This window comes from Notolepis coatsorum (genome assembly GCF_963971535.1).
Source record: "Notolepis coatsorum genome assembly, chromosome: 7".
Taxonomy (NCBI): domain Eukaryota; kingdom Metazoa; phylum Chordata; class Actinopteri; order Aulopiformes; family Paralepididae; genus Notolepis; species Notolepis coatsorum.
Window position 1 is genome coordinate 140,201,882 of NC_140171.1, and position 25,866 is coordinate 140,227,747.

Consider the following 25,866-nt stretch of genomic DNA (forward strand, 5'->3'; position numbering starts at 1 on the left):
ACATCCCTAATACAATACATACATAGTGTTATTTCACTGAGGTGAAATTAAGACAGAGAAAGACATGGAGAGAGAAGAGGCAGGGAGAGAGAGAAGAGCTGAGGCGTGGTTTCAGCACCTTCAGCGTGCTTATTTTTTCACAATTTGAAAATACCTAATTTTATGAACTCAGTGATTATTCAATTTTGGCTGAGTGGTTAATAACACATTTCTGTGGTGTGAGAAACTCAGAACACATTTATTATTGCTTTACACTGACTTTAAAGTTTAAAAAAAAATGTACGTCAAAAGTTCAAAAGGTACAAGACATCAGACGTATCATGTTAATAGCTCATTAGCCAGCTGTACTCCATTCTTGGATCTCATTTGGTCACATTGCCCAAAACCCTTCCCTCTAAAATGTTTTGAACATCAGCATCAAAAGTGGCAAACTCCTGACGATTGGTTGGCAGTTAGTTTGGATCTAAATTGCTGGAAATACTGGCCGATTAATCAAGTTTCAATTACGATTTTGGCCACGATCATGAAAACAAGATAAATTATTATTGTGCCGCATGCCGTGTTGCTCTCATTTTGTCTTGTGTTGTAAATGCAGCGCACACTTCCTTCACAGCGGTGTGCTCTGCCCCTTCCCCCAAACAATAGTTTTATATTTTTTTGTACATAGGCTGTGGGTGCATGTGTTTATGTGTATGATTCTTAAACTGTTTTTATTTTATTATTAATATATATATATATTTTTGTATTCCTGTTGGGGCCTCTTTGACCAGATCGACATTGCAAATAAGAAACCTGTTCTTAATGTTTTATCTGGCTAAATAAAGGTAATAATAGGAGGGAGGGAGCCACAGCGTGCTTCTCCTGTTATTTTGAAACGTCTTTGCTAACGGAAAGGTAGCCTTTGGTCGAGTAGAGAGGTCAAACATATTCAGTCATCGTCATATGATGTTCTCAAATCAATGAGTAATCACGTTTAATAATCGTGATTAGGATTTTTGCCATAATCGAGCAGCCCTACTGGAAACTACTCTGAAGAGTACCATCATTGTGTTATATATGGGTTCCAAGAATGGGGAAGACGTTCTCTGCACTAGACTGCATGACTGATGCACTCTATGACATAGTGGTCCTCGCTTGTTATCGTCATCTCAATAAACCCTTTACTAAGTGTAAACAGTGATGATGTTCTGTGAATGCACATGCAATCTGGTTTCAGCGGTCTCTAGGGACAGTCTCTGGATGAAACCACCGCAACAGCAAACACCTGTGCGTGCAAACATTTTCATCCAGCATGTCCCTGGAGTTGCTCCCCAAACCAGCATGTCCCTGGCATCGCTCGCTTTGGTTCTGGAAAAAAGTTTCGCCTACAAAATGTAATTGACTAAACATGTCTATTTTTGGTTAGTGGTGAGGTCTCCAATAAGGTTAGGGTTAAGGGTAGAGTCTGTAATGCTGTCAAACAGTGACCTCTAGGCAAAAGAGCCCCGCTTGGTATTTTCACTTTGTTCATTTTGTTTTGTTTAAGTCCAACCTACACATCAGACCAAAACATAAAAAGTGTATACAAAAAAATAAGACAAGTGCAATATATGAAGTGGGGTACATTTTCCTAGGGGTCGCTGTTTGACGGCTTTATATAGAACTTTCTAGGTGAAAATTATTACGAGTTCCGGCTTTGCAGCTTGGCCAACAAGCAATGACCCTAGACCTAGAGTATGTAAATCTGATTATTATACAATTACCTATCATTACTTACTTAGTCAAGGAGAATATTACTACCTAGCCAAGGAGAATATTACTATTTTTTGCCAAGGAGAATATTACTACTTAGCCAAGGAGAATATTACTACTTAGCCAAGGAGAATATTACTAGTACTTGGCCAAGGAGAATATAACTACTTAGCCATAGGGGTGGGAATCACCCGTTTCATCACGATATGATACGATATCGATTCTTTGGACAACGATACGATATTATCCGATATCACACAGTCTGCCACGATACGATATGATTCGATTCAGGTGCCTGCGATCGATATGAGACGATATTATATGCCCATTTAACACAATCAGTAACATTTAAATCAACAAAAAAAAAGGCAATGGAAATATCATTTGACATTTTTATTTTTGAGCTCTTCCAGACATTTAAATGAAAAACAATCTATTGTTTTTAATACAAATAGACCTGTTCACTGTTTTTGGTTCGTTTTTCTTTTTTTCTCTATATTAATATCCTATTCACTGTCACAGAGCTGTATTTTGGCTGGAAAAGCCGGCCAGATCCTGTTAGTGGGGCTATCCCGAGAATGCACCCTCCTTCCCAGTCCCCACTTCTCTCTGCCTATGGCTCTGGGTTAGCTTGTTAGCTTAGGCTAACGTAACGTTATCTTCGATCTTTAACGCGACGTGGGCATAATGGAGTGGCACTGGCGAGGATTGCAAAGCAGGTTAGATGCATTGGACCCGTTGCGGAATAAAACGGCAGGGACATGTTTTGGGTCACAGAATAGGCACACTAGTCTTGCTCGGCTCTGGGTTAGCTTGTTAGCTTACGCTAACGTAACGTTATCTTCGATCTTTAACGCGACGTGGGCATAACGGAGTGGCGAGGATTGCAAAGCAGGTTAGATGCATTGAACCCGTTGCGGAATTAAACAGCAGGGACATGTTTTGGGTCACAGAATAGGCACACTAGTCTTGTTCTAGTGACGCTCTAGACGCTACTGCTGTGTGCTGTTTATGTTAAACGGAGTTTCAAAACACTGGGCGCGGGGCGATGACGTCGCTGTCACGGGATTTTCAAAATAAGAGTATCGCAATATGAATCGATCTTTTTACGTTGAATCGATCCTATTTGATTATTGATAATAGATCGATCTGGATCGATGTATCGTCCCACCCCTACTTAGCCAAGGAGAATATTACTACTTAGCAAAGGAGAATATTACTACTTGGCTAAGTAGTAGGCCAAGGAGAATATTACTACTTAGCCAAGGAGAATATTACTACTTAGCCATGGTGAATATTACTACTTAGCCAAGGAGAATATTACTACTTAGCAAAGGAGAATATTACTACTTAGCAAAGGAGAATATTACTACTTAGCCAAGGAGAATATTACTGCTTAGCCAGCCATGATGGTGAATATTGGTATGGTCATTTGAGTTCACCACCTACTGAACAGGCATGTGTTCACAGTGAGTGGATGGATTGGTTACATAATTACAGTTTGGAAATGGATAGACTAGTAAACAGACAATGTGCCATCATATGATTGATAGAGTTTGCATTCAGTGTCAACAAATGGGAAAAACAATACACACAACTAAACTGAAAAAAACCCACTAACATTTGATTTCAGGATAACAAAAAATATATACAGATGAAGTGACTACAGTACAATTTGGGAAGAAACAGTCCACTCACATCTTGGATGAGAAAAACTGGGTAATGTGAGGTTATGCTACAAGTTGTTCAGTTCTAACTTAAAGTCGGCAGCCAAGAACCAACTGCTGTTGTGGTTGTTCCGTTGATATGACATGACAACACACAAAATAAATAGCAGCACCTTATCAGAGGACACATCAATATAAAACAGTCCAATGGAAAGACAATACAAATATTGCACAAATTTCCCTCTCTAAAATTTGAAGGGTTGGTTTAGGGATTAAGTGTCAAGTAATTCTAATGGTGTGTGAGACATGTTTGTGTCAATTACACACAACACATTAAGAAATTACTTGGAGCTACAGCTAATAATATAGACTGGGTTAGTTTGTTAGGCAGCTATGAGTTTGTGTAACAAACATGATCACCATGTTTGACTGTTGGATGTTTTTCATCCTTTCTACAATTAGACCCCATACAATAACACAAGGGTAATTAGAAAAGGAACTCAAGATAAAAAAAAATTAAAAACATCCTGTTGAACACGAACTATTGTGGTCAATTGTATGGTTGATGTTGATGCCATATGGCCTGAGTGAAATGGATCTTTATCTTTATGAGATGGTACGACTGCAAACACCGGGGCCAAAACAGTGAGCAAGCTAACTACATTGCAAGCTATCAAATCAGCATCGCTTGGATAGGAGTAAACGGGTTTGCAAGATAATCGGATGGCTGATAGAAACGTCCCCGTTTGTTAACGTTAACCATAGTTAGCTGGGTAAATTCAAAGCTAAACTCAAGAGGTTACAAAACATCGAAGGCCCGTTTAGCTTAAAGACAACAAAACATCTATGTGACAAACCAAGGCCAGATTGGATTGAATTTGACGCTAAAGCGCAGCAGCCACAACAAGCATTAGCTTAGTTATATGTTAGCCTGTGCAGCGAGCTGTTGTTGACCAACTCAGCTGAGCAAATAGCAGTTCAGCCAGAGGACAGTATAGCTAATGTTAGCTATAACACGTTGGTTAGTTTGCTATAGCGTTGTGGCTGCAAACTGTCAAAGTTTGGGTGGTTCCAACCAGCTAGCTTTATGCTAGTAACGTTATCAGTGGGGCGATGGTAAGACATAATAACATCAGGCCGAGACAACGAGAGCGGTCTATAACTCCGCAAGGCGGGGTTAACTAGCTTGTTGGCCAGCAGGCTTAACCAGCCAGTGAAGTATAGTATAGTACACCAACTACTGGGGGTTAATTATCCAAATAACTAGCTATAGGTATAGCCGTCTTTCCTCGCCTCGGGCTCAGGCCCAGATCAGATGTGTGATCGTTGCTGTGTTGCTGCTGCTGCTAATGCTATCCGCCCTGCCTTCTTCTTTCTGACATCCACGGTGTGACGTTACTACTTTCTCTCACCTCTCCGTTTAGACCGGCGATGGAGGAGCCCATGTTCCCGTTCCCAGTGCTGCCGCCCGGCGAGAGGAAGCTCACGACGGAGGCGGGTGTCGCCGTCCCCCCCTGAGCCCCCCCCAGGGCCGAGGCGACCCCGGCCTTGCCCCCGCTGCTGTTGCACACCGTGCTGCTGCAGCTACTGCCACCGCCCCGCTTGTTCTTCCTGCGCTTAGCTCCCCGTTTAGCGTCGGTTGGACTCATTTTTTTCTCAGAGACAACTCGCCGTCCAGAAGTGGCAGAGTCTCGGGTTGGAATGTCTGACTGAACACCCCCACCCCCCTCCCGATATAAAATGAGGATAGCGATGTTTTAGAGACTCTGGAAGACGACAGACACTCAGTGCCATCAAAGTGCCCAGCCGACTTGAGAGATTCCAATATGGCTGCTACTGACTGGACTCCTCTCAGACTCTCGGGGCTCGGCGGCGGCGGCGGCGTTCCAACGCAACAGTACGTCCCTCCCGCGCGGGGCCTTCTGGGGAATGGTGTTTTCTTCTTCTTGTGCCCTGTCGGCCTACAAGAGCCACAAAGAATGATCCATAGTTTATGAGAAATATGTAAATGAAAGTGTTACTCGTTTTAAAACCACACAAATGTACCCATCCTTTACCTAAACTAATCAACCCTCTACTTGCCCCTCTGGTGAAATGCATGTGAACATCCGATGTAGTTTGATTGATTGAAAATTGTATTAACAGATTGCAGAATGGGTACAATACAATACAGTACAGCTCAATACACACAATTGTTAAGGGGATGCAGACCAGAGAAAGACTTTCGTCTTGTTTACATCAGGGTCCCCCATTTTCAATTCATCATAACATATATGACATACACTTGATTGATTGATTGAACACTTTATTAACAGATTGTAGAATGGGTACAGTACAGTACAGCTCAATACATACAATTGTTAAGGGGATGCAGACCAGAGAAAGACTTTCGTCTTGTTTACATCAGGGTCCCCCATTTTCAATTCATCGTAACATATATGACACACAAGACATACAGATAGACAGTACTGCTACATCTATACATTTATGACATACCAGATTTGCAAATACAGTACTGTTGGAGGAGGTTGGGTAGGTGGGGTGGGGTTGGGGAACTGTACATTGGAGGTGGTTGGGTGGGTGAGGTGGGGGGGGGGGGGTTGGGTAGGGGGTGGGTGGGGGACACTGTACATTGGAATATTGACAAAGCCATACTTGGCCATTTACTGTACATTGGAGGGGGTTGGGTTACACAACATACAGATAGACAGTACTGCTACATCTATACATTTATGACATACCAGATCTACAAATACAGTACTGTTTGTGATACAAAAATAGTCTAAAAAAGAGAGTATATACATTTGACGTAGAAACTGTACATTGGAGGAGGTTGGGTAGGTGGGGTGGGGGAACTACATTGGAGGTGGTTGGGTGGGTGGGGTGGGGGGGGGGGGTAACTGTACATTGGATTATCGAGCGTTCCACATTGATGTGGCATAATTGCGAAACGTGTTTAGTCCCTTGTTTGAGCCGAATCTGGGTTTGACATGATTTGAATGATGAAATGACTTACTGCTCTCTCTTGACTCAAACCTCACCTCTGTGCTCTTATTGCTTGATCTCAGTGCAGCCTTTGATTGATTGATTGATTGATTGATTGAAAAGTTTATTAACAGATTGCAGAATGGGTACAGTACAGTACAGCTCAATACATACAATTGTTAAGAGGATGCAGACCTGAGAAAGACTTTCGTCTTGTTTCCATCAGGGTCCCCCATTTTCAATTCATCATATGACACACATGACATACAGATAGACAGTACTGCTACATCTATACATTTATGACATACCAGATTTTCAAATACAGTACTGTTTGTGATACTAAAAAAATCCAGAAGAAGAGTATATACATTTGACATAGAAACTGTGCATTGGGGGAGGTTGGGTAGGTGGGGTGGGGCTGTACATTGGAGGTGGGGGGGGGGGGGGGGGGGGGGGGGGTTGGGTAGGGGGGGGGGACACTGTACATTGGAATACTGACATACATTTGACATGGAAACTGTACATTGGAGGAGGTTGGGTAGGTGGGGTGGGGTTTGGTGGGGCTGTACATTGGAATAGCCATGCTTGGTCTTTATTGTACAACTGGGTTAGGACATTTGTAGGGGCCAGTTTTGAATTGCAGTCTCCCGTAGGTGTTCTTTGAGAGTGTTTTTGAAGGTGGGTAGTGATTTACATTCCTTTACAGCTTTGGGTAGGGCGTTCCACATTGTTGTGGCATAATTGCGAAACGTGTTTAGTCCCTTGTTTGAGCCGAATCTGGGTTTTACATGATTTGTGGAGCTCCCTCTGGTGTTGTGATCGTGGTATTCACTGACCTTTGGGAAGTATTTTGACATGTACATGGGTTACTTGGTCGTGTAGTGTATCTTGTAGACCAGGCCCATTGCAAGTTGCTGTACTCTGTCGTCTACTCTAAGCCATCCTAGGTTGGCAAAGTGTGCAGGGGTGAGGTGGGTTCTAGGAGTCAGGTCAAGCAGTAGTCTGACTAGTTTGTTTTGAGATGTTTGTAATTTGGTTTTTAGTGCCTTTGAGGTGCTTTGGTACCATGAGGTGCAAGCATAGTCGTAGTACCCTTGAATGAGTGCTCCTGCCAGAGTCTTCAGGGTATTCTTGTTTACCAAAGAGGAGATCCGGTACAAGAATCGAGTTCATTGGTTGACTTTTTTTATTACATTGGATGCCATTTTGTCACAGGAAAGATTAGCCTCTAGGATGGAACCCAGGTAGGTAATTTCATCTTTCCTTGTGACAATATTGTCACCCACTGTAACTGAGAAGCCGTTGGTCTTGCTGAGTTTGTTATTTGAACCGAAGAGAATGGACTCTGTTTTGCCCATGTGTAATGATAGTTTGTTGTCTGCGAGCCATATGCAGATTTTGCCTAGTTCCGAGCTGAGGGTTTTTTCAACCTGTAACTTGTTCTTGTCAGAGACCAGCAGGGCTGAGTCGTCCGCAAACAGGAACAAGTTGCAGTCACAAGCTGACAACATGTCATTTGCATAAATTAGGAACAGTAGTGGTCCTAGTATGCTTCCTTGTGGAACACCACAGTTCACTGTGAGGGGGGGGGATAGGGTACCATTTACCTCCACCATCTGTTCTCTCCCCTCCAGGTAGGATTGTATCCAGCTCACTGATAAACTATCAAAACCAATTGCTTTTAGCTTGTCAATCAGAATGGTGTGATTGACAGTGTCGAAGGCCTTTTGTAGGTCTAGCATGACCATGCTGCAGTATTTGCCCGCGTCCACCTCTTGCTTGATGTGGTCGTTCAAATAGAGAAGGCATGTGTCAGTGGAGTGGGATGTTCTGAAGCCAGATTGGAATTCGTAGATTCGATTTTTTTCCGTGAGGTACTTTTCGACCTGTTCGTATACTATTTTTTCCATGACTTTCGAGATGGAATGAATGAATGAATGAATGAAAACTTTATTAACAGATTGCAGAATGGGTACAATACAGTACGGCTCAATACATACAATTGTTAAGGGGATGCAGACCAGAGAAAGACTTTCGTCTTGTTTACATCAGGGTCCCCCATTTTCAATTCATCGTAAAGGATGTAAGGATAGAAACAGGGCAGTAGTTGCCTGGGTCTAATTTGCTGCCCTTTTTGTGCAGGGGTGTTACTCTCGCTATTTTGAAGTCCTTGGGGACGTGTCCCTGTTTTATGGAGAGGTTTATTATGTGTGTGATGACTGGGGTGATGGCGGCTGCTGAGTCTCTGAGGAATTTGGAGGGGATGTTGTCATGGCCAGTGGCCTTGTTCGGTTGGAGGGCGCTCAGTTTATTGAGTACCTCATCTGTAGTTACCATTTCCAGTTTGAAATCGTCTTTGTGGACGCCTAGGTTCTTGTAGTATGCTACTATGTGTTCTACCCCATACTTCCCTGAGTGGGAGGGTAGTTTGTTTACCAGTGTTGTGGCTATGTTTGTGAAGAAAGTGTTTAAGTAATTGGCTACATCCAGTTTGTCTGTGATGAGCGTGTTGTCCGTCTTTATGTTTATGTTTGAGAACCTGGTTTTAAGTTTTTTACTGCAGCCTAGTTGATTATTGAGTAATTTCCAAAGTTCACTGGTTTATTTTTCTTTTCCTCAGTTTTGTCATTGATGAAATTTTTTTTTGCAGTTTTTATCATGGAGGTTACGTCATTTCTTAGTCTGTTTCTTTCTAGTTTGAGTTCAGTCACGTGGGCTTGGAGTTCACTGCTCGTGCTTTTGGTAAGCTTTGACTGACTTTTACGAAACTCAGAGCATTTTTTGTCTTTGGCTTTCATAGCGGTCAGTATTTCAGTGTGCATCCACGGCTCAGCGCGATTTTTTACCCTGGTGGTTCTTAGGGGGGCCATGTTGTTTAGTATTGTTGAGAATTTGGTTTTGAAGCCAAGCCAGGTTTCTTCAACCAGTGTACCATTGAGTTCATCTGACCAGTCCAGGCTCTCCAGTTCAAGGTTAAAGGCCTCGCTAGAGTAGGTTTTGAGGTCTCTAGATGTGACTGTTTTGTGACAGCCAGCCTTTTGCTTTAGCTTTTTGCGGATACAGAATATCATATAATGATCACTTAACCCGTGTGTGTTTCTGTCAGTCTAGAAACAAAAGGTCATTCAGTCACACCCCAACTGGTTTTGGCCTTCAGATGGGGGCTCTCTCTGGGGAACCGGTTTGATGAGTAAGTGTTGGTTCCAGCCGTTTGGGGCAGATGGCTAAATCCACATTATTGTCTGGTTTCAGACTATACAGTATGATTATGCTATAATGTCTAATAACCAATCAAAAATATACTACATAGAGAAGGCATGTGTCAGTGGAGTGGGATGTTCTGAAGCCAGATTGGAATTCGTAGATTTGATTTTTCCCCCGCTGGGTACTTTTCGACCTGTTCGTAGACTATTTTTTCCATGACTCTCGAGATGGAGGTAAGAATAGAAACAGGGTTTGATTGATTGATTGATTGAAAACTTTATTAACAGATTGCAGAATGGGTACAATACAGTACAGCTCAATACACACAATTGTTAAGGGGATGCAGACCAGAGAAAGACTTTCGTCTTGTTTCCACCAGGGTCCCCCATTTTCAATTCATCAGGAGGGCGGTAGTTGCCTGGGTCTAATTTGCTGCCCTAATTTGCTACCCGGCAAAGAAAAGAAAATAATAAAGAATAACCAACAAACAAAACAAAATACCCAACCCTAACATCACCATGCACCCTATTACAAACCTAATAAAACTAAATAAAATTCAAATCCTACCCCCCAAAACAATGTTGACGGTTACCCTGCACGCGCTACTGTATTTTAACCGGCGGGGGGAGAGCGCGTGCAGCAAACCTCGCCTTGGCTGCTGATGGAGCGTTGAGTTGGTGTTTCCGGGTCCAGACAGAGACGAGTCGTGGCGACAGCAGCCTGTTGGGAGTCAATGGGCGCGGAATTAACAACAGCTCTCTCTAGTTGTATTGTATTTTTGTATAACGTTAGCTGTTGTTAAGACAAGAGAAGTAACGTTATCTACGTCCGTTAAGGATTCAAACCATTAAGCTAACTACTACATCCGCAGCAGGTAAACTTCTGATCCGCATCCTCTCTCTCGCTAACGACGCGACGTGCTGCTAGACTGCTGCTAAGTGAGCGAGTGTGTGTAGTTTGTTTTATTTCACAAAACTACTACTACAGCTAACCTCGCCCAACCTTTCCTGGTCGAGTTTGGTAATAACGTTGACGATAACGTTATTATTATTATAGCTGGGTCGTTGAAATGCACACTTGTTCTTCTTGCAGTTAACGTTAGCTAGCTTACCTCATTTATTATATAGTGTGACATGGTCGATAATATCACTAGTCTCTGTTCACGTTATCTAGCTAGTATTAGTTAACACCTCACGACTTGTGACGTCACTGCCCTGGCGTGCCAGATATCATCTTTTATTTAATTTTTTCAGATAACGTTAGATACTATTAATATTGCTAATCCCACCCACCAACCTCCTCCAATGTACAGTTTCTTCGTCAAATGTATATACTCTATTTTCTTGACTCTTTTTGTATCACAAACAGTACTGTATTTGTAAATCTGGTATGTCATAAATGTATAGATGTAGCAGTACTGTCTATCTGTATGTCATGTATATATGTTATGATGAATTGAAAAGGGGGGACCCTGATGTAAACAAGACGAAAGTCTTTCTCTGGTCTGCATCCCCTTAACAATTGTGTATTGAGCTGTACTGTACTGTACCCATTCTGCAATCTGTTAATAAAATGTTCAATCAATCAATCAAATATTATTCCAACCAACAACTACTGCACGTTAAGTACAGTAAGTAACAAAACATGGTCTGGGGCTTTGTGGTAACAAACATGGACTGTTGGCTGACTATCAGACACCCCTTTTGTCATTCGTGACATTAGAGATAACAACGTAACATTAGATGTTTCATTATTGACGTCCTTTGTCGCAGTTGTTGAACTGTATTGGTTGGACTTCCTCCCAACAAGTACCTGCTTACAACATCATCTTGCAGGATTACTGCCATTGAACTTTGACGTGTGTGTGTGTTAGAGAGATCTAGTGTTGTAAACTGGTAGTTAAATCGACCCTGCTATAATGCACAAGGAAGATCCTTGTACTCTTATAGGTATAAATGTCATAAAACTAATCAGTTATCATGGGTAAAATATCACTACACCAAAGAGCTAAAAAGCTGGTTTGTGGGGGATGGGGATTACATCTTGGTGATGTTTATAGAACCTTGCTCAATTATTGGTAGAGAAAATATATTTTATATATCAACAAGGGCACCTAACCTCTCCAGTCCCGTAGGGTTCTATTATTGATGTTTTCCTGCTTCTGTCTCACTAAATGGGGCCAAGTACACTTCACGGTTCACAGAAACATGGCTGTCATCATAACGCACTTTTGAATTCTGTTTAACACAGCAGCTTATGCCTGTGCCTTATATTAAATATAATGTTTTCTTTTTTCGCCATTCTGTCACTTCGCCCCTTTTCCAGATGCCGGGATCCATCCTGACAACTCCAGTTAGGCAACTCAGATACAATAGAACCTATTCACTCTCTTCTATCTGTCTGTTTTCAGGTATGTCTGAAGTTAGTCTTGAGGCTGACTCTGGGAGGACCTCAGCCGAGGACCTGCGAGTGGATTGTAAGGAGGCTGGTAATACAGAGGCGTCACTAGGAGGGGCTCTAAGAGATGCGGACGCAGATAGCTATGATAGTGATGGAGACGGCGGAGATGAAATGCTTTTTGACAGCGACGCTCCCAGTGTCGAGGACGATATTGAAAACAGTGACGAGGATTTTGACCGAAGTGTTGTTGAGGATGCTCAGGGAGAAAGTGAAGTTACACACACTGATATGACCGGTGAGCACAGTTGTGACGCTCTACCCACGCTTGGCAGTGTAGGAGATGGGCAACTCGCACACGGTTATGTAAATATAATGGAGCGCAGTGCCGCTGCTGTACCCGTGCCTAGCAGTGTAGACGATGGGCAACTCTCGTACAGTGATGTAAATATGGAGCGCAGTAGGGATGCTGTACCCGTGCCTAGCAGTGTAGACGATGGGCAACTCTCGTACAGTGATGTAAATATGGAGCGCAGTAGGGATGCTGTACCCGTGCCTAGCAGTGTAGACGATGGGCAACTCTCGTACAGTGATGTAAATATGGAGCGCAGTAGGGATGCTGTACCCGTGCCTAGCAGTGTAGACGATTGGCAACTCGCGTACAGTGATGTAAATATGGAGCGCAGTAGGGATGCTGTACCCGTGCCTAGCAGTGTAGACGATCAGGAACACGCGTACAACATTGATGTGCATTTGGAGCCCAGTGGCGATGCTCTACCCATGGCTGCCAGTGTTGTAGACAATGGGGAACACAGGACAAATCTTCATCCTGAAACAGCTGAAACGCCAGAGGAAAAAGGAGATTCTCACACTCAAACAAAGGTGACGTTTTATCTTCACTTTTTAACTATCGTCCTCTTTTTGGTCTTTCATTGCAGTGCTCTTGTTCATGTTGCATGTTGTCGATTTTTACTTTCATTTAATAGTTGTGGTGGTGGTGCTACTTTCTTATGATGATATTGTTTGTTGAATATTAGTTGGAATTTTTATATTCAACTTCATTTAAATAGCCTATAACATGAACTTGAGTAATTGCAGTGAATTGGTTGTTATGTTACTGTATAGATTTTAGTTTTTAGAATTGTCGTTGGTAGTTGTGTTTGAGATTTCTTTGACCTTTTGGTGGGATTGTAGTGGTTTTAGAAAATGGACCTTTCCTCTCTGTTCTGCTTGGTGGGTTTCTTACTGATTCCTTGTAATTGCGGTGAAAATGGTGGTGATCTTATGTTGTATTGTACGATTGAACCACTGCATGTTTTCCCCCCTCTGCTTCATGTCAATATCGGCTCATGTAAAAGTGATGGAATGAATGCCAAGTTGGATTTATCTTTGCCGTCATTGTCTGAGTCATATTCTGCTGCTGATTAGCAGCAGTCACGATTCCTGTTGTCAGTAACTTCTCTCCACTTCCTTGACAATGGCTGTGAAGTGTGTGTGTGTTGCACGCACTACTTATTTCTGCAACGATGAGTCCTTCTCCTTTCCAGTGTTTCCTGTGTGTAGCTTGTGTGAGTGGATAGAGCTCATGAATTCAACAGGTTGTCTCAGGGTAAACTGGGTGTGGGATTTGGACTCCTGCCTTCACGTTCCCAGTAGGGCTGGCCCCAAACGTTCCAATGGTTAGGAATTCTTTGGTTATTTTGACATTGGAAGCTCAATTCAGGATTCGAATGATTCAGGTTTTTTATTTTTATTTAAACATTTAATTTGTATTCTGTGTAGATCATTTTGCTAAATGATTGACTGTCCTGTTTGTTCATTGTGAGTCACCATATCTGTGTGTGTGTTCGCTCTGACTGAGGCATGTGTCTGTGTTTACCTTGCGTTGCACGTCGTCCATGCTTGATGAACTAACAAGGTTTCTAATATGGCATGTAATGTCACAACGCCACTAAACATCTGTTAAGTTGGAATCCGATAATCGGATAAAAATAATGGTTCATCGCTGCCTATGGTATTCCTGATTTATTAACATGTTTCTGTGAGAGCGCGAACCTTCGGAGCTTCGTTTGTAAACCGCAACGAACATCCTCCTAACCCTAAAAAATGGCATTCTGGCCAGCCCTAGTTCCCACGCAGTCCCAGGTCGGCAGGGTTGCTGATATGTCTGAGTGAGCACTCAAGCGGTTGGTTCTAGGGGTGTAACGATGCATCGATACATGGAAATGGTTCACATTCCCAATGTTGCATCGTAAAGCTTAACCCTTTCACTGCCACACGACAGAAGGTTAACCCTTTACTATCACACAACCGACGGTCGGTTAACCGGCTGTTGTGTGGCAGTGAAAGGGTTAACCTTCTGTGTATTGTCACAGTGAAGGGTAGTGCGGCAGGGAAAGGGTTAAACACATCTAGCCTAAAGAAAATAAAAATATAATTGCAGATTGTGACTGTCCCCAGTCAATTAGGCTAGTTGATTTGTATGTCGTCGTCCCCCCCCCCCCCCCCATATTGAATTAGTTATTTCCAGAAAAATGATGACTACATTATGGAAAAATGCAATTTTACAGATTTGTCGAAAGATGATGACTACATTATGGAAAAATGCAATTTTACAGATTTGTCGCTTTTAAATCAACAAATTCATTAGTCAACAAGTCGGGAACAGCCCATGTTTTGAATCGTAATTCATGCATGGATTTGGGATGATTTCATCCATCTTTCATTGCACTTTGATGTTGCATCATCAAGTTCTATCAGGTTGAAAGTGCATGATTCTTCTACGGCTTAAGCTGAGGGTAGCTTATCGGATGACAAGGTCGCTGGCTGCTGTTATTTATCCCTTCTCCCTCACGGCAGCTTGTTTCCATGCTACTGTGCTCCCAAGAGACAACACTCTCTCCTACATGACACACCTCACCCTTTTTAATTTAGCATTCTTAGAAGTCACACGACTACTTCTGTGCTGTAGAACCTCTGTATTGTTGAACCCTTTCACTACCACACTACAGAAGGTTAACCCTTTCGCTACCACACTACAGATGGTTAGGGTTAACCTGTAGTGTGGTATTGAAAGGGTTAACACTTTGTCATGTGGCAGTGAAACGGTTAACCTTCTGTATTGTTGCAGTGAAAGGGTTAACCATTTGGTAGTGTGGTAGTGAAAGGGTTAAGTCAGCAAGTTAAGTCAGTTCCTGCCAGAACCTCAGATTCTTTTTGGGGTATTTTTGTTTCTTTTCCATTTTTAATATATATATATATATATATATAATCAGAGATGTAGAACAATCAGTTTTGTAGTGAGTATCAGGCAGGCGGCTTGTCTTATCTACCTTGACTGTTAGTAAAAACCACAGTGTGCCTGCATGTGGGTGACTGGGGCGTTGTGTGTCCCTGAAGTATTTATGTTGTGTGTTACTGTTACCTGACACCAGAGCTACTGTCTGGCTACACTGTTAGCACGCTGTGCTAAATGCCAGATAATTTCACAAACCTTTTCTTGAATTAGTTATCTTGGGAACAGGATTTTTGAATATGCCATATTATGACAGATAAAACCCTAAAATGGCCTCTGCCTTTCATTGACTATATTCACACAGTGGTCATTTTGCTCTTATATCATTCTCAGGTTGGGTTCCTTTCCAGTTTCCACTTTCCACCTTGAGCATGACATAAGAGCAAAATGGCTGGTGTGTGTGAATATGATCAATTGCCCGGGAGACGGGAGTAGCATGTTATTTTTAGCAACATCCAAAACCCAAACAAAATCAGCATCTTCAGCTTGTCTCCTCTCGGGCTTACATAACAATTCATGAACCTACTTGTTATGTATAAAGCATTGCCTACATCTGTATTCAATTTGCTATGTATGAAGCCTCCAGGTTGGCTACCTGTCTGGTTTCTAAGGGACGCAGGTTTGCAGCCTTCTCGGATTACTTTGGCTGTCAATAAGGCCAATTGAATATTTGTTTGAGTTGTTAGTTTTTAGGGTTGGGTACAGCTGTGTATCATCTGCATAGCAGTGGAAAAGGATATTGAATTGAATTTACATTAGAAGCTTCTATTGAAGTTTTCGAATGAATGTCTGTCGTCATATTCAATTATTATTATTATTTTTTATATCCTCAAACAAATGGAAGTGATGGTGACGTCTAAATGGAGTGCCAAGCGGATGCAGATAGGCTACATCATTTTGATAAATGTTTTATTAAACACTTTATGACTACTCGTATACTATAATATTAGTGTAGCCTAATCTTTATCTGCAACTGTGAAGAAAAACCCCATTGGTTTACTAAACAGAATGAATAGACTCATAAAAGAAATAATTTAAAAAAGATGTATAATAATAATATTCTAATGTTGATTTAGAATTTGAATGTCAACGTTTTTGAATGAAGCTTCGAACTATTCGGTACAGCCCTACAGAGAGCTATTAATAATGGTCACAATAGTAATGGACCTGCGTCCAGACAATTGTGGGAACAACCAGAATCAGGAAACACACAGTCAGCCTCATATGTGATACCAGGCATAAAAGAAAATATTGTTTGTTTCCTGTTGGTTGTCAGTTAATGCCATGGGTAGGTAGGGAATTAATTTAATTTAATTTTTTATTTTATTCTTTCCCACGGCAACTATGGATAGGGAATTTCTTTATTTAATTAAAATGTTCACAACAACATGGATGCATGTACTCTGCCAGCATGTTTAATATCCATAATACTAAAGGTTTGACTAAGATTTTTATGAAACTTTATTGTTAAATAATTTTTTTGTAATTTAATTTTTTTTAACTCGTAAAATAAATTGGGTCGCACCTAAATCGGCAGGGTCAGTCGGCAACCGGAAACAATTTTTTTTTCTTTTAGGCCCCATCTCTACAAGGGATGAGAAGGAAATGTGTTCAAAATGACTGGGAATGTGTGGAAAATTCCCACTGACGAAACTGTATAAACGGGTAGTTTCAGGTCTGTCCCTAGTTTAACACGTCTCTAAAGAGAGGCAAGCCTTTTTCCATTATACCCTGAAATTACCCATGTCAAAACCCTGCCCTCTTTTCTTGAGGGAAGCAACTGTTGTGATTGGAGGATCAAGAAAATAGAGTGTTTGAGATGGGTTCATTCATGCAGAGGAACAGAATATAGCACACGTACCATTCATACCTAAGTGACTTGTTTATTCTTTACAATATTTTATGAATCACCATAATTAAACTAGGCCTATATTTGACACGGTTCATTGAACATTTCTGTCAGGGGTGTTCAGCTCGTACGTCTTTGTGTCAGTTTGGTCCTGTTAGACCACAATTGCTTGCCAGTGGATATAGGCTAGCTTTAGGGATAAGTGGTGTCAGGTTCATATTGTGTTGTAAATTAAGTAAGGGATAATGTATAGCTACGAGGTCTATGTCACAAAATAATTGACCGACACAGCGTTCTGGAACACAGAGTTCTTCTAAACGCAGTGAAGGTCAATTATTTTGCGACAATGACAGAGTATAGCTATACATCAATGTCAATTTCTTTCTTGTTTAACTGGATTGTGTGTTTCTTGTATAATGGTATAAATTATTATTTTGTGTAAATTAGGTTGTACGCCGACCATTAAGTAAATACTTGTTTAGTTTAGGAATAAGGGGCAGGTAACTATAAGATTTATTATTCTTCCTGCTCCTTTTGTCCATGGAATGATATTTATGATTGTGTAATGAAGAAACTCTGATTGTATTGATTCCATGTGGCAAATAAAACTCTGAACTGAACTGGATATTTGCCTGATAAAATTAGGCAGGACTAGGGATTGGTGATTCAGGGTCTGGATGGAAGCAATTAGGATATATTTAGTTTAGCCTTTCCACAGGTTGTTGTGCTGTCCCATGCCTGTGATCTGCAGTGTGCTGGGGCCTCTGCTCTTTCTGTCCTATAGAAATTACATGAAAGCAGCTTGGACTAGTTCTTTATTGAATACGATTTTAGACCATTTAAATGCCAGAACTAGATACCTAGCCAGGAGGGCAAGATTACTGGATAGGAAATCCCTAATCCCAGTTGAGGATGGAGCACGTCATATCCAACTTAAATGGTAGAGCCTCTAGTTACCTTGACTTAATTGCTTTAAGAAGTTAGAACACCAGAGCTACGGTAGCAAACCTGAACCCTTTACAGGTTCAAAAACATAATGGGGAAGGTTTCTTTTATCTAAGCTGGTGCTACAATGACATGATGGTTTTCTATGACAGTGTCTTATATAATTGTTTTTATTACTGTATTTGAATTTTTGTTACATAAACTAAAGACGGCAGTAGGCTAATCCACAACATAAATGGGCTTATAGTCGATCAAAATAGCCTCTTTATACAGGTCTAATCAAAGTTGCTCATGAAAATAAATAAGGCCCCGTCAGTGTAGGGGTGGGACGATACATCGATCCAGATCGATACATCGATGTAATTATCAACGATCGAATCGGATCGATGCAATGTAATAAGATCGATTCATATCGATACTCTTATTTTGAAAATCCTGTGGCGAGTCTCATATCCGCCCAAGAACAACAGCAGTAGCTCCGTGTGTGTAGACGTTACAGCATAGCATTCTCCCTTTCTGTGTGTGTGCGCGCGTCTTTGGAAAGACCAGATGAGGTCAGAGGAGTTTGATGTTTAAATGTTATTTAAACATAAACAATATAATGCATAATAAATGTAGGCCTATACATGATCATGCAACATCAACAAATTGTTGTAGGAACAGTTTGGGAGAGGAAGGTAGGGAGGGGTTTTAGGTTGAGTTTTGAGTTCCAAAAAATGGAGCTTAAAGTTTAAAGCTCAATATATCAAAACGTGGCACTTTACAGTGAACAGGAGGTCTATTTGTATTAAAAACAATAAATTGATTTTCCTTTAAATGTCTGGAAGAGCTCAAAAATACAAATGTCAAATGATATTTTCGTTACTTTTTTTTAGTTGATCTAAATGTTACCGATTGTGTTAAATGGGCATATGATATCATCTCATATCGATTGCAGGCACCTGAATCTAATCTAATCGTATTGTATCGTGAGAGACTTTGTGATATCGGCAAATATCGTATCGTTGTCCAAAGAATCGATATCGTATCGTATCATGATGAAACTGGTGATTCCCACCCCTACGTCAGTGTAGTCCTTGACATGATATCTTAAATAATTAGCGGAATTGCTTCTGTTGCCTTAGGATTAACATGAACAAAAAGAAAGTGATAAAGGAAAACTCCAACATTTTGGGAAATTAGCTTATTTGGCATCTACCCTGGAGTTAGACAAGAAGATGCATACCCTTTTTCTTCTCTGTGCATGCAGTAGGAGTAGGAAGACATGCACCGTTAGCCTAGCTTAGTGCCAGTCACTGGAAGTAGGTTCCTCCATTAGCCTAGTTCCCAACGTCTTCCTCCAGGGTCTAACTCCAGGGTAGATGGCAAATAAGCTAATTTCCCAAAATGTTGGAGTTTTCCTTTGAGGCTTAATAAAAGCACAATAAATGCACATGAAAAAGCAATAAATCAAACCATGCCTTCCTTCACTTTAAGTGTGCATTGATCAAACTAGGCGAAAACATGGAAATAGCTTCTGTGGTCTAAGCCTTAACACAAACTAACATACCTGGTGCTTTGAATGATATGAGTCCTCAAGCCACTTTACGTTGTGTGACAGAAAGACCAACATGTCCACATTATTTGGCAACAGGCTTACAATAATATATTTCTGTATATTTTTGTCTGGATAGTTTATATTTAAGATTTTAGACGTGGTATATACATACCAGAATGTATATCCCGGACCGTATTTTATTATTTTTAATATTATTATATTCTTATTCTTATTTTAGTCCTATTGACTACCTAAATGTTTATTGTTGTTCAATGTGAGCTAACTGTAGTGCCGAATTTGGATTATTAAATGATTTCTATTCTATTCTATAAAACCAAAATGTGCACTCTACAAGTGCCCTCTTCTCCACCACTAAAGAGGACTGGAATCCATCTTTGGCCTGTCTTTTAAAAAAAGTCTTCCAGTTCCTTATGTTATTGGGTGCATCAATGGAAGAAATATAAAAAAAATATCAACCACAGGCGTCTTACAAAAAATGCATGTCTCTATCTATGATGATGAAGCCCGTTTACAGATAACAGAAAGTAAGTCATAACTGATGCTGTAGTCTCATTCATTGCTCAAGACAAGAGGCTTGTCAATACCGTGGAAGCCAAGGGGACGTATTTAAACGGTTAATGAAAACACGGGAGCTACTCTGCCCAAGCGAGATATCACCCAGTGTTTCCCATTAATTACAGTCTAATTGGTCCCGCCACAGTTTTATAATGAACCAAACATCTTTAACACTTTCAGTGCCAACAACGAGATTTCTCGTTAGTTCATGCCAACCGTTGAGTGCCAGCCGACGAGAGATCTAGTTTTTAATCTTTTTTTTTTTTTATTATTATCGACGATTTCTAGCCTCACGTTACCAGTGTCTGAACTCGAACAGGGAAAATACCGCCCCCTATCGTCTCTCCGGATGGTACTGCACCCCTTTGGATTGGATTAAATGAAACACATGGAGAAAAAAAAGTCCTGCTTCCACATTTTACTTGTCAGACAAGTAACCGGAGACGATCCAAGTCATTGCCCACCACCAGAACAGCGGAGAATATGTGTTTCCAGTACCCAGCGTTGGATCAATAAACGCGATCGATATTTGGAATGGCGATCAGGAATTGGAATAATCTTTTTGGAGAACATCTGATCTGAGGTAAGGAATCTATTTTACCAGTCTTGGGATAATCCAAGCTATTTTCACCTATATATCAGCGTGTGTGTGCGATCAGGAAATAAGATAATAGATTTTCAGCCCGCTTCTATAGCGTGCATAAGTACACATAATATACTATCGATAATCTAGCGTTTATTTGAAAACTATTCATAAATGGGCCGAAAAATTACACACGTTTTGTGTATTCCAGTAAAGGGCGTTTATCACAGAATCTTAATTTTTTTTCTGAAACTTTAAAAAAAACTAGCGTTTTTCAAAATGGTATAAAACGGAAATGAACCGATTTTAAGAAGAAGAAAAATCTGTTTCGACAATGTTGACTGCAAACAAGTCATTGATAAGCGATGGCCATATTAGACACATAGCCATAATTTAAGATATCGTTTATGTGTTCGCAAATATGAGAGCTCTGTCATTGAAGTGGGTGGTGCCAGTGTGCCACGCAACGGGGTTCCGCATGGCTGGCCTGGCACGGAAAGTGTTAATGAAATAAAACTTTTTTTTAATTTTTTTTTATAAATATAAAGTTTGCCAATAGGGATGTATCGGTAGTATTGGCAGTGGTAGTAGTCGTAATAGTAATCCAGTATATTATTTTATTTTCAAAAAAATAAACCAGTTCAACACAGGTAACCACTTTTGCCTCATTTCTTTGATAATAATAATAATAAACTTTATTTGTATAGCACCTTTCATACAGAAACTGCAGCTCAAAGTGCTTCACAACAACAACAACAACAAAAAGAGACAGGCATTTGATGGCTCAAATGTATGCTCTAGTCGATTTTGTGTTTTGAGCACAAAGTTCATCATAGATCTAGCCTCTTTATTTTGCTCCAGATTGATGCATTTAACGTTCATACGTAAAAAAAAGTTCCGGGGGGGGGGGGGGGGGGCGCATGCACCCGGACCCCCCTAGAGGGCCAGAGGTTCACCCACCACAGTCTCACAAAATCCTGTGGGAAACACTATCACCAGTGCACAGACAGCGAGGCACAGCGACGGACAGGACAAATAATGGAGCCTCATTGAGAAGCACAAAGTTTCACAGGTAGACGAGAGCTATATAGGTAGGTTTTCTGAAAATAATTAATATTTTTGGAGGTGTAAAAAAAATAAAGTGTTCGAATAATGATTTTGGTGTTTATTACATTTACATTTAGTCATTTAGCTGACGCTTTTATCCAAAGCGACTTACAAGTTCTGTACGACAAGCCATCAGGAAGGGCACAACTCTATCAGCTGAGCAACAATGTTCATCAAAGTGTTGAGTGCTACAGTGTAGGTTAGTTTATTAGGACAAGTGCATGACAGTACGGTTAGTTAGGGTTCGATTTTAATTCAGATAATGGTTGAAGAAGTGCGTCTTTAGTCGACGGCGAAAGATTGGACGTGATTCGGCTGTCCTAACTGGGGTGGGTAGTTCATTCCACCATTGTGGGGCAAGGACTGAGAATAGGCGACTTCTCTTTGATGACCCTCCCGGAGCTTGGATAGGAGTAGGTCTGAGGCGGCCAGAAGATGCAGAGCGTAGGGGTTTTGAGGGTGTGTAGTTAGAGACCATTGACCGGAGGTAGGCGGGAGCGGTTCCCTTTGCCGCACGGTATGCTAGATCGAGGGCCTTGAAGCGGATTCGTGCAGCAATGGGGAGCCAGTGCAGGTCCCTAAGAAGTGGGGTGACATGGGCCGACTTCGGTAGGTTTGAGATCAGGCGGGCCGCTGCGTTCTGAATGAGTTGAAGAGGCTTAGTGGCAGTGGCCGGGAGGCCAGCGAGCAGTGCATTGCAGTAGTCGAGGCGGGAGATGACTGTTGATTGGACGAGGAGTTGGGTGGCTTCTTTTGTCAGGAAGGGGCGGATCCTTCTGACGTTGCTCAGGAGGAATCGGCAGGTTCTGGTCGTCGCTGCGATGTGAGCAGAGAAGTTCAACTGGTCGTCGAGGACAACACCAAGGTTCTTGGCGGTCGGGGACGCAGTCACAGCTGCATTCTCGACTGTGATTGAAAGGTCGGTTAGGGGGGAGGATTTGGCCGGCAGGTGGAGCAATTCTGTTTTGCTTAGGTTCAGTTTGAGGTGGTTGGACGTCATCCAGGCTGAGATGTCGGACAGACAGGCCGAGATCCGCTCAGAGACGTGGATATCTGAGGGAGGGAAGGAGAGGAAGAGTTGAGTATCGTCGGCATAACAATGGTAGGAGAAGCCATGAGACGTGATAATGTTACCCAGTGATTTAGTGTAGAGGGAGAAGAGAAGGGGTCCTAAAACCGAGCCCTGGGGGACACCCGTCCGCAGGGGGCGGGTGGCCGACAGGGTCCCTCTCCATGACACTTGGTAGGAGCGGTCATTGAGGTATGATGACAGCCATGTCTGCGCAGAGCCAGCCACTCCCATTCCTGCGAGGGCCGCAAGGAGGATCTGGTGGTTGACTGTGTCGAAGGCTGCAGATAGATCTAGGAGAATCAGGACAGAGGAGAGGCCTTTCGCTTTTGCTAAGTGAAGTGCCTCTGTGACCGCAATGAGGGCTGTCTCTGTGGAGTGACCAGTCCTGAAGCCTGACTGATTAGGGTCTAGGAGGTCATTCTGTAAGAGATGAGCAGTAAGTTGGTTGGATACAGCAATGATTTGAAGCTTGGAAGTGTTCAGCCCTAGGTTTCATCAACATGGTTTGTAACCACACCTTTTTTCCACGATTGTTACTCTACCACAAGGGTTTCTTGGATCTTATTTTGACAATACTTTTAATACTCTTTATACTTATTCGAATACTGTACACATTAGCTGCATGCACAGAACAGTGTATTTAGCCTGTTGCTAGTGGCCTGTGGTTGGTAGTGACTCCCTCAGTGTGGCGCTGCAGAGAAGAGTGAACAAAGTTGTGATTGGATGATCAAGAAAAGAGGGTGTGGTTTAAGATTGGTGAATTGCCACTAGAGGACATGTGTGTTGTTATTGTACCTTATGGCTTGAAGGGCAGACCTTTTGATAAGGGCACAGTCCAGCACGGCCGAATTCTGTAGGTTAATAACCCTGTCACTACCACACTACAGAAGGTTAACCCTTTCACTACCACACTACAGAAGGTTAACCCTTTCACTACCACAATACAGAAGGTTAACCCTTTCACTACCACACTACAGACCGTTAACCGTCTGTAGTGTGGTAGTGAAAGGGTTAATAACACTGAATTAGCTTAGTCTGATGTGTTGTGTTCTCATTTTCTCAAGAGTTTGATGAATGAGTCACAGCCCAGATTCCTTGGTAATTGTTTAAGCTCAGCCATACCACAGATATAGTGTAATGACTAAGCTTATTGTGCGACCGACATAGTTTCCCTTGGTCTGAAATAATGACCGCCATAGTAAGAATACCCTGCATTTTCCGCAGACCAGACATTGGCTCAGTGAATAAGGATGGAAGACTGGAAATTGTATGTACTGCATAAAGCATTGCTAATGGAGGTCATAGAATATTTGAATCAACTGGTTTGACTCAGCCTTCTTTTTAATTTTTTATTATTGTAGTCTAAATCACAATCTTTTTACAACAAATGTTGGGTTGGTATGTGTGTGTGGTCCCTACTGTCAGTGGAAATTGTCTTATTCTATAAGGTGGCGAGTCATTGTTGCCTATAGCCTCAGAAATAGTTGGGTAATGAATGTACAGGAACCAATGCAAGACACATTTGAACCCTTTCACTACCACACTACAGAAGGTTAACCTGTATTGTCACAGTGAAAGGGTTAACCATTTGGTAGTGTGGTAGTGAAAGGGTTAAGCTAAATACAAAACGTATGCCAAACCTAACATCTCTATATAATTAATAGGATGAAGAAAATGTCATGCACTTGCTTACACATCTCCAGCCTGCTATGCTATAAAAACCTAAAATTGATTGGGGGGGAAACAAAACAAAAGTATCTCAGTGGTTGCACTTGACTGGGAATTCCAAAATCTTGAATCTTGCAATGCTGCACTCTTTTATCTCTTTCCTTAAAATCTTCACTTATTGGGGCCTGTTGACATCTGGAAAATGTATTAAATTATGAACCGACCGACTGACAAAAGGTGGACAATGACATACCAAAAAAACATAGGCTACTGTTAGAAGCTATTCTACAGATAATATATTATAAAAAGCACGGTGTTGTGCCGCCTAATGCACAGCCCTTTTCCGGTAATGTCCACAAGATGGCAGCCTACATCAGCTCTCTACCCCTAACAAACACAGCTCCAAGAATGTTGCCTTTTTGAGGAAGGCTGAGGAAATGAATGTGCTCCATTTCTTTCTCTCTCTCCATACAGGAAAGCACTATGGCCGACGAGCCCCATAGAAGTCCAGCCGCAGAGATCTCAGTCACCAGCAATGGAGAGCTGGACCAGAGCCCAGAGGAAGGCTTCCAGAGGGTGAGGACTGAGTGCTTCCTCCGCACACACACACAACCTCCATATTCACACAGTGACCGTTTGGTCAACACCTGAGGTGGGAACCCTGAGCGTGACATAAGAGCAAAATGGTCGGCATGTGAATATGGTCAATGAACAAACTGATCTCAAAACGCATATATACTGTTAATAGTTAGGCATACATAGTGTAGGCGAGTGGTTTACAAAATATGGATTGGGTCCCACAGACGGTTTGTGGAAAGACGATGGGAGAGAACAGGTGATTTTGTGCTTGATTCTTGACCCAAAAAAAGTTTTTGAGTCCTGGTATTCCTTGAAAACAGCCCATTTCTTAACAAGGTACTTAAAAGGTCCTTGAAATTCAAATCAATTCAATCAAAATAAAATTGTTCTGAATCAAGAAATTAAATGTTTCCATTTAAAGTGTAACTAATAGTTGGAAATTGGTTTTAAGCCATAAATATTAGATAACATTTCTTCCTATAAAAAAAGAAGCATTTAACCCTTTGGTTGCCGTTCACGAGAATTCTCGTTTCTGTGGCCCAACGGTTCAGTGCCAAATAACTTTTCTTTTATTCGCTATTGCCATTCATAATCCATCGAGGCACCTTGTGCAGGCTGTCCTGAATGGGTCTGAGATCGCAAACGTCCAATACCACCGCCTAACGCCTTGC

General features: G+C 41.6%; 2 protein-coding genes across 8 annotated transcripts in view; one reads left to right on the forward strand and one right to left on the reverse strand.

Moving 5' to 3' along the window:
- The window catches only part of fam193a (family with sequence similarity 193 member A), a 93,113-nt gene extending 87,895 nt beyond the window's left edge, over window positions 1-5,218 (reverse strand). For 2 of the 3 annotated variants that reach the window (XM_084319220.1, XM_084319219.1), the window contains exon 1: window positions 4,811-4,916. In XM_084319220.1, coding sequence (XP_084175346.1) covers window positions 4,811-4,843 — 33 coding nt within the window. In that variant the 5' untranslated portion in view covers window positions 4,844-4,916. Of the gene's footprint in view, window positions 1-4,810 lie in introns of all 3 variants that reach the window. The other variant, XM_084319218.1, reaches the window with a different exon arrangement.
- A 5,070-nt stretch (window positions 5,219-10,288) lies between these two features.
- The window catches only part of arfip1 (ADP-ribosylation factor interacting protein 1 (arfaptin 1)), a 41,751-nt gene continuing 26,173 nt past the window's right edge, over window positions 10,289-25,866 (forward strand). For 3 of the 5 annotated variants that reach the window (XM_084318034.1, XM_084318035.1, XM_084318037.1), the window contains exons 1-3: window positions 10,289-10,461; window positions 11,913-12,866; window positions 25,091-25,192. In XM_084318034.1, the coding sequence (XP_084174160.1) occupies window positions 11,913-12,866; window positions 25,091-25,192 (1,056 nt within the window). In that variant the 5' untranslated portion in view covers window positions 10,289-10,461. The remainder of the gene's footprint in view (window positions 10,462-11,912; window positions 12,867-25,090; window positions 25,193-25,866) is intronic. The other 2 variants (XM_084318036.1, XM_084318038.1) reach the window with 2 other exon arrangements.